Source organism: Aricia agestis, chromosome 20, assembly GCF_905147365.1.
Source record: "Aricia agestis chromosome 20, ilAriAges1.1, whole genome shotgun sequence".
Taxonomy (NCBI): Eukaryota; Metazoa; Arthropoda; class Insecta; order Lepidoptera; family Lycaenidae; genus Aricia; species Aricia agestis.
In genome coordinates, this window is record NC_056425.1 from 14,145,491 (window position 1) to 14,155,599 (window position 10,109).

Consider the following 10,109-nt stretch of genomic DNA (forward strand, 5'->3'; position numbering starts at 1 on the left):
TTTTTTACGTAGGTGAAATACAAATATAATATTTGTTGTGTTGACAGCCGGCGTGGGAGTCGGACCCGTTCGCGGTGCTACACGCACCGACGCGCGCGTCCGCCGCCGCCGCCTCCGCTGCCGCGCCCGCAGCGGGCGGCAAGCGGCACAAGACCCCGCCCCCGCGCCCCGCGCCTCCCCGCCCCATGCCGCCGCACAAGGTGAGCGCACAAACATGCACATACACACACGATGACGAGATGAACTAAACACACACACACTGGGACATTTACTATGTAATGACATCGACAGGTGATTTATAGTGAATATGTGTCATAGAATTTAAAACTTTCAACGCACATATTATATTGAACTTGTATAATAAAAAATCGATTTGTTAGAAGTTCAATATTTTTTATATCGTAATAACGGACGATGTATAAAAAGCGACGATACCCGAGAAACATGCTCGTGCCGTACATATTTTAATATTCTGTTTGCGTGCAAATTATAAAATGATTCACGCTTAATTTAGTTTAATCACTAAAAATCTTAATATACTTATTAGAAGAAAAGCGACACAACTTTTTTTATGAACATACTATAAAAAATTCAGTAGTACACGAAACACAAAACAACACACAATGTTATTTTTACTAATATTAAGATAATTTTAAAGTATATTTCAGTAGTAATTTTTTGTTTTTAATGATATTATTTTCAGAATGAGTTTATATTAGTGACATTATGTTTCCCCCGACCCCCTGCGGCATGAGTTGACAGCGGATAAGCTAATTATTTTTTACTTTATTTTTTCGCTGCAGAGAAAGTAAAAATAGTTAAAGTACGTAAAACATTTTAGGTTAGTCACTTAGATGCACGTCACTCTAGTTGCGAGAATGGCATTTTGGTTTTACTATTCGTTTTAATTAAAATGACGCCATTACAATTTCATTTAGTGTTACCACAACATGTTTATATTATCGTGTCTTGAGGATATTTCTTTATTTCACTTTCTTTATAACACTGAATATGACGTGCTTTTTTTAATTTTCTTGAGTAAAGTTTGTCATCGTTACTTTCTCTGTTGCGCATAATGCCATTCTCCAGTATGCACATGTGTTGCGATATATCTGTCATTTTGACATTGACAGATATTTTCGCGTAGCCCAAAGACAATTTTGTTTTTTTTATTTTTTTTAAGTGTAAATTATCCAAAGGGTGTGTGATTACAAAGATCGTTTATAACTGATTGTCAAAACACCCAGAGGAAATATTGCATATTTTTTTATTGCTTCGCTTAGCGCGCTTTTTGGGACGAGCTTTGTTCATTTCAGTTCTCATTTCATTTTTATAGTGAATGTTCTATTATTATCTATTTTTTTTATTTTTTTTTTTATTTTATTAAGATAACTACAACCTTAAAATCTACTTATGTAAGTATTTATCACTTTATTATACCACATATATTTGGTTAGTTTCATTATGTTTAGGTCGTTAGTTTTGTTCCGGATCTAATTGCAATGGTGAAACCCGAAAGTAGACCATTGGAATTAGTTGCGGATTATCTGTTGTTACACCGGTAGTCGTAGTGCTTATAAATGCATGCGTCCTCGTTACTTTTCTATTTATTTTCGTAACTTCTATTATTTTCATAATATCAATATAATCTAACTTTCATATAAATAAAAATTCTACTGCGCACCTGACGCCACGTACGTGATATTCAACGTCAAAAACTGTTTCGACCAAAATGTAAGAATCATTAATTGTGTTCAATCGAGTAATTCGAGTGATAGAACACGCGGTATGCTTCTGTACGTACCGTCCGGCGCACGCCATGTTTCATGTACACTGTCACTAACCAACGCTAACCACGGCTCGTGCTTGTCCCCACATTGCAGCGCTAAGCGGACGCGGCGGCGGCGGGCTCACATGTGCGTACACTGTCTCTCCTTCTCGCTCCCCCGCGTACACCCGTCCCACTCACCCGCTCTGTGTTGCGCCCAGACCGCGCCCGCGCTGGACTTCACCGAGGACCCCTTCAAGGACTACCGGTACGAGGACCCCTTCAACATCGAGGACCCGTTCGGTGACGCCCCCGCGCCCCGCGCAGCACCCGCGCTCCGCACCGCCCGGCCCACCTCCGTCGCCGGCTTCGACGCCGACGACTTTTTCGCCGCTGCCGACCGCCCCCGCGCCAGCGGCCGCGTGTCCGCCCCGCCCCGCGCCGCCCCCGCTCCCACGCCCGCCGCAGACACGACGGACTCGTGGGCGGCCTGGCCGAACGACAACTGGGCCGCCGACGACGCCTGGGCAAAGCCGACGCCCGCGCCCGCCGCCGACGCCTGGGGCGGCTCCGGGAAGGCCGATGCGTGGGGCGCCGCCGAGTTCGACGCCTGGCCCGACTCCGCCGACCGCAAGACCGACAACTGGGCAACCAAGACGGACGGCAGGAACGGCCGGACGGATCGGAAGGTCGACAACACCGACAACAGCTGGGCGAACAAGAGCGACGGCCGCGCCGCCAAAACGGACAACTGGGCGGCGGACTGGGCCGACGTCAACCGCAACCTCAACGAGACGTGGCCGGCGAGCACGCTGCCCGCCAAGAAGGAGAAGTCGCCCAAGCCCGTCAAGTACGCCAAGTCCCTCGTGCACACCATCGGCGGCATCGGCCGGCGCAAGAAGGCGGAGCGGGCGGCGGCGGGAGCGGCGGGCGCGACGGGGGCGGGCGGCGCGGCGGACCTGCCCTCGGAGGAGGCGCAGTGGGCGTGGGCGGCGGCGGAGTCGGAGCGGCTGGCGCGGGAGGCGCGCGCGCGCCGTCAGCAGGAGGACGCCGAGCTGCAGCTGGCGCTGGCGCTGTCCCGCCAGGAGCGCTGACCCCGCCCCCTGCGCGTGCGCACACTGCTTTTCCGTTGATATTATATTGGCATTTCTTCGTTTCCTAGTCATCTCGGCCGCCGTCGCGCGCGGCGCCGATGTATGTAGGCTGGCCTAATGATGTTGAGTCGTGTACAGTAGCGGCGGCGCCGCGGCCCGAGCGGTGTGCCGCGCCTCTTGTATAAATATTTATTAATATATTACGAAATCGAGTAGAATAAACTGGACGAGTGAGGGCATCCCCGGCCGTCGGTGCGTTTCGTTTCGATCGAATCCTAATTTTACTCTAGATGTATATATAAGTGTATCTGAAATGCGTTTGGTTTTGTGGACATTCGGTTGATATATCGATTCGTAGATCGAGTCGCGTACGGTCGCGAGAGTGAGTTTATGAAGTAGGACCTAGTAAAATTGTAAGGACATATCATTCATATTGAAGATATTATATAGTTTAACGTTGTTGATTCATTTTATAGGTTACCGTTTAGCGGCGTGGCGCGGGCGATGCCCTCGTCGATGTATATCGGTTTAGTTGTACGTTTATGTTGTATATAATGATTATTATTATCGATGTTATTCCATTGTATACCCTGTGGTTAGTTCGCAACGGCCCTCGCTCCGGGGGACGGGGCGGTGACGCTGTGCTGTCAAATTAGCTACGTTTGAAGTACTTTAGCACCTCAAGCTTGTTTATAAAAGCAAACAGTGAAGTTGAAACCCAGTGTCGCAGCAAACGATTGACGGTACAGCGGCGTCGCGCATTATCGTGTAATGATTGTTATTGTTTGAATTGTTTATGTCGTGAGTCGTGACATATCCCGTCCGCCATTTTGTCGACTCGACGAGATGGCGGCGCTCACGCGTGCTCGTATTCACATGCTGCTCATGCCGATATGTTCATATTATATTGTTTTAGAACGATGTAGCGTGTATAAAATAAAAAATAGAAACGATTCTGTCTATGGTGTTGTCATCGACGATGCGAGCGTCTATTTTTTAATTTATGGTTTACTCGCAGCAGTAATGCCAAAAATATAAAGAAATATATTGTTTACCACCGAATCTACGCAACTGTTTCCAAATGTTGTCCAAATATTTATCCCTGTATGCCGGTCTATCACAACTACTCGTAGACAAAAGTCGCTATAACTCGCGCCAAACTAAGATTTGCAGCCATTTTTTTTATCAAAAGAGTTATGTCACGTCTCGACATGATATGTCTGGTCTTGTCTACTGCAGTGATTGTGCTAGAGGGCTTGTCGATATCAGATTATGCTGTTGGGTGTTCGATGTTTATCTAAGTATATTATGTGTACTATACTTGTGTCTCGGTGCCTTTATCTTGCTCGTGTTTCGGTCGAGAGTTTCCGTTTCCTGTTAAATTTCAGTCGGCGCCATCTCGTAGACGTGAAGCTACATATCTAACGAGTTCAAATAACCTTATCAAAATTACACTAAAATGTTAAAACAAATTAAAATACGTTGAATTTCTAGAAATTATACCGAAGATACCACTAGATGGCGTTGCTATAATTCTCAAATCGATTGGCGTGTAGTTCGAAATTCGTTCGGCTTTTCACCCCCTATATCACATAGTATAAGAGGATGTAACCTGTCGATATAGCTATATAACACGTTCACTATTTTGGATGTCGTGTCTTTCGTACCAAACGGGTAGTGTTAGGTCGGTATGTTTAGGTGTAGGTGTAGTGGCAACACTCGCTTCGTGCGCACTCGCCGCGAGCCGCCCCCGGTACAATAACTACTATAGTCCGCGCCCCCGCGGGAAGCTCTAGGTAAGGTGTAAATTAAAGTGTAACTATTACCGACGCGTTTATTGGGTATTATCCTAAAGTTGTTATCTCTTTCTTAGGAGCTGTTGTTCGCAGCGTCGGCCCGCGCGGACCCTAGTGTTCTCGGCTTGCTGATATTTTGTATATCTTGTAAAAATCTACGGAATATATTCGATTGCCGCTTACCGCTTTCTTCTGCCGCTCGAAGTATTCGCTGTTCCCTCGCGACGCGGCGTATAGGCGACGTCCGCGCGGGCCGACGCGCCCCCTGTCTGTTAACAAACGTTGTAATTCATTTATAGTGGATACATAGTTCTCGACCTTCAACTGTATATGTGTACTTAAAGCTACTGATAAATTTGATATGAATAATGTTACGGTCGGGCCCGCGCGTCACACCGCGGCTTCCCCGCCCCCGGCCGCCCGCGCGCGCTCGAGCGGCCGCCGGCGCGGCGCGGTGTGAACGCGGCCCCGCAGTCGGTAGTGACGGTGCGCGGGGCTCGAACGAGGTCGGAGGACGACCGTCCCGCTCCCTCGCCAGCGGCCGGAGCGGGACGGCTGACGTGTCGACCGACCGCCGATCAGTATTATTTACCGCGCGCCTAGATTTAAATATTTAATCGTTAAAATTGTAAAGTAATAAATTATTTTATCTGTCCGATGTTTACTTTGAGCTCACATATTTTCGCTTCGTCCGAGTAGCCGAATGTAACTGAGAACAAAATGGTGGCCGTCCGCCATTTCGTGTCGTATCCGTTGTAAATTGTTTTCTTTGTATTCGAGCGTGTAAATGGGATGTCATTAAATATAAATCGTTATGTACTGCAATTTTAAAGACTCCTCGTTGTTTATTTGATAGTTTACGTATTTATTTATGATATTGTGTGCAACGAAACGGTATTCTTCGTTTTCCATGTGCTTCGTCATCCGTGCCGCGAGCGGTCTCCGGCCGACTTGATGTATATCAGTGCGACTCCTAGCATCACGAGGCGCGCTATGAAAACGTACATAATATTGTAGAGTGCTATCTTCCAAATCAGCCGTTACAGATATCAAAAACATTACGTAGGTAGTTAATTAGACTGGATCAAAGTAACCAGGCAGAATATTCCTCATTTTCAGATTCAAATATATTTTATATTGTTTCTGTTAGTACATATCGTTCATCATAACACTCATTTAATTCTGTTGAAGTTTTCTATAAAGTTTTACAGTCTTATTTATGGACGGTGTTGAATTTCCGTGCGAAGTATGTATTTAATATTGAGTAATTTTAAAATCAAATTGCTAACTGATATTACAGAGATATTCGGAATATTCTTGGCTATCTTTTTCCATGTTGATAGGTACAAAAATATTTATCGGTAGTTCTGTTGAGATGTTACGACGTAGCACTAGCGTCCCGAGCGCGTCCACGACGCAAAGCGTGCGTGCGTACGTGTTTGCGTCCGTGTGTACGTACTTGCATGCGTGCGTGTGTACGTATAATTGCGTGCGTGCGTGTAAAGCGCGGACGCGCCTCTCACTTCGCTCACCCTAAAAACTGTCGAGTAGCTTTTATATAAGTACGGACTGGAGGGACCTTTAATAACAATTTTGTATATTTGTTACTTCGCTTGTACCCTTGGATTCGATGGCCACTGTGAGATTATTTCATCGAAAAATTCCATTTTCATGTGATAAAACTTGGCAAGCAACTCGTGGCTTTTAATCCGATTGCTTTTTGGCTTATTTTTAATTTTTGTATTTGAAAGTTTCTTCAGTCGGTAACGGGGTAAACTTATTAATAGAGTTTGGGAGATATTCCGCGTATTAGTCGTTAGGTAAAGACCAAAAATTAAGGTAGCGTGGTGACTAAAATCATTAGTTCAATTTATTAACTCCGCACTCTTTGGCTAGAAAAATCTAAATCGTTGTCTTATGACTTCTACCTCCTTACTGATAAAAAATATACAGTATGAACACGTTATAGTTACACAATGTCCTGGCCTGTCGATCGTTTTTTCTGACGTCAGACAAGGACAAGACATTTTACAACTATAAAGTTTGTGTGTGGATTTTTTTAGTAAGGGGGTTTTGCTCCTCTGTTTTAAAGAGGATTTAACGTTAAGTGTTGACCTTCAATCTCACACTGGCCACTTCGCTATCGTGAGCGGAATTTTGTGCACTAGTGGATGTTGGTAGCGAGTGTAGGTGGAGTGGTTGCGGCGCTACTAAAATGAATTAAGCTGGCACCAGCGGTCATTGACCTTGCTAGTCTAGGAGTGATGTGAAAAGAATAACTTCAAAATATTATAAAGATACAGACTATTATAGATTCATCGGAAAACTCTTGGTTACTCTTAAAATGATAATAATCTCTAACTTTTTATGTATTCAAGGCGATTTACTGCTAGTTGCAAACCGAGTAGGTATGCAAAACAGGATATCCACAGCTATCGCCATTAAACTAGACACATTTGTCCCTTCGACTCAATTTGTCGAGTTTATTGTTATCTAAACAGTTTAGATAGAAAACGATTTTAAAAAACTTGTATAGTTTTTTAAAGGGGGTCAATGACCGCTACCGTCAGATTGCGCCGTTACGTGTATGACGTGTTGGTGCCGGCCGCGCCCCATGTGACCCGTAGTGGATAGCTGTAAGACTCGATCCTGAGTGTACGTACCGACTGTACTACTGAATTTATTAAGCATTTATATGGGATAAGGCGTTTGTTATCATTTGCTAATATTTACAAGCGCGCGATGCTTTCCAGCTACCATTGGGCCACAGTATAAATCATACGGTCGGTAGTGAGTAGAGTAACTGCAGTTAAAATCAAACTCGCTTAACATACACATGTTTTACGCTTGCGTAACGTAATATAGCATTGTTATGGTGCTACGTTATTTGGAGTTACGCTAATGTGTGCGTCATGTATGTTGTATAATATGGTGGTCTACTGTATACGTTTATACTGTGGTGTTTCGATTTGAACAATCAAGTGTAATTTGTAAAGTTGGCCGGAACAAATAATACACGTGGATCAAATAAGGCATTTATATATTATATTGAGGAGATGGTCGGTTGGAGAGGATCGCGCGTGTAGTATCGGCCGAGTGCCGATTGATCGACGGTCGAAAGTCGATGGTCGACGGTCGCTTATGGCTGATTAATGGTCGACAGAATGGTTGTCGGTCGATGACGGTCAACGCTCGACTGTCGACTGACTATCTACTGTCGACTGACTATCTACGGTCGACGCTGACGTCTGAAGACAGTCGACCGTTGACGGTCGTCGGTCATCAGTGGTAGTCGGCAGTCGACCGTCAGCGGCCGCTACCAGGTCGTCCGGGCACGCGTCATTATCCGCGACAATACCATACGTTGTAATGAAACTATAAAGTTATTATATGAATTCCTGATAATAAAAGGAACAGCATACTGTCGACGGACTTTTATTTCTTATCCATGAGCCGCCATCTTAAATCTGTCAAAATTAAGAGGGTTTTTATAACAAAGTACGGTAATCAGCGGGGCTAAAATGGTCATATTTAGCAATTCCTCCCAATCAATTCACAAGATGAATTGTCAAAATGTCAAAGTCACGAATGTCAAATCAGTACAGTGCACCAAGGCTTTAAATTAATGCGGACGGGGCGCTGCTGGTAACAAAGAGAATGTCATATATTAACCCCTTGTCTGTAACAAGCTGGTAAAGAAGAACTGTCAAACACATGCCAAAAATGACGTTTTTGTACGATAGAAGCGTTAGTTCTAGTGATGTACCAACTCGGAAAAAACAAAACTCGATTTAACCCGAGTTAAAATTCACGTAACTCGGGTTAAACTCGAGTTGATTTTTGAATGAATGATTTTTTTAATTTTTACTAGTTTATTCCCTCAGATTCGCATAAATAATTAAAAAATTGGAACCGACAAATGATATTTTTATAAGTTTCAATTCTTTCATTTTTTTTAGTAAAAGACTTGTAAGTAAAAAAGAAAATTACTGTTTGAAATATCATTATTTATGTATTTTTGGCGGTTTACGAACTCGAGTCAGAGAGAATTCAACTCGAGTGGGCTCGAGTTACGCCCAACTCGAGTTAGTTAGGTACTCAAGTTGCCCATCACTAGTTAGTTCCTTTTCTCGCCACATTCATTTAAAGCCTTGTCGACAAAATTAGACATATGAATTGCAAACAGAGTGTCAATTAAGTATGCGATTTTTAAGAAATGAATCATATTATGATTCATTTTATGATTCTCCAAAGCGACCATTTTAGCCCCGCAGAGGTAGACCGTAGTCCGTAAGTAACAATTACACCAACTTCGTTGTTGCTAATGAATAATGATAATTAAAAATATTTTCATTAATCATACATACAACGAAAGTTAAAAAAAAAAAACTAACAAAACATGATCCCGCTTACTAATAAACGCTGTATAAGCTTTGAATAGTTATACAGTGTTTTGTCTTCTTCAATCCAATTAAAATGTCACTTGTGTGACAGGAACAAAACACTGTATATCTTTTCAAAGCTTATACAACGTTTATTAGTGAGGGGGGATAAGTATAATTTGATTAGGAATAAGCTCCAGACATCCTAGCCTCCAAACTGAATGCCAAACTTGAGTATCAAAAACGTATCTATCACTAAAAATAAAGGTCAAGAACAGTAGTCCAGTCATCGGACGAATATCAATTTTAATAGATCTAGGTAACGCGATTTATCAATCTACCAGGGAATATTCTTTTTCGGTAACTGTGCTTTATAATATACTAAATAGGCGTTTGTTTCCAAAATGGTTAGAAACTTAGGGCCGAATCACACCGGAATGGCAGCGCAGCGGCCAGCGTCTTTAGTCAGTGTCATATGACTTTAAACTTTATCTTCATTATTGTAATACATAGTATCGCTTGAGAAAGAGACTTTCCCAGTTTCTCAAGCGATACTATGTCTATGGACGTCTTCACATTAAGTCACCAGTTATGTAGTGCGGCAGCCGCGCGACTCTCTTTAGTATATAAGTCGCGTGGCTGCCGCACTGCTAGCGACTTAATATGAAGGCGTCCTTACAATAATGAAGATAAAGTTTAAAATCATGTGACACTGAAAATTTTCGCCGCTGCGCTGCCATTCCGGTGAGAATCGGCCCTAAGCAGCGACTTAGCCGGCCCCTATAGGCCTAGACGATCAATAATTGTATTGTGCATAACACGCTACAATTTTATTTGTCAGTTTATTTGACAATTAGATTGAAGGCATGCGATGTTCAATATCAACCCTAGACTGTCAATAATATTGCGCTATACGTGATATCTATATATATATATATATATATATATATATATATATATATATATATATATATATATATATATATATGATCTCTTCTAGGGGCGCATTGATTGTTCTAAACCTACATAGGTAACGCCTAACACCAGAGGCCCGAGTGTGAGTATTTCG

General features: G+C 43.2%; 1 protein-coding gene across 2 annotated transcripts in view; it reads left to right on the forward strand.

Annotated features, from left to right (window-relative positions):
- The window catches only part of LOC121736910 (epidermal growth factor receptor substrate 15-like 1), a 31,495-nt gene extending 23,411 nt beyond the window's left edge, over window positions 1–8,084 (forward strand). For both annotated transcript variants that reach the window (XM_042128379.1, XM_042128380.1), the window contains exons 15-16: window positions 48–200; window positions 1,990–8,084. In XM_042128379.1, coding sequence (XP_041984313.1) covers window positions 48–200; window positions 1,990–2,862 — 1,026 coding nt within the window. In that variant the 3' untranslated portion in view covers window positions 2,863–8,084. The remainder of the gene's footprint in view (window positions 1–47; window positions 201–1,989) is intronic.
- Window positions 8,085–10,109: the final 2,025 nt, after the last annotated feature.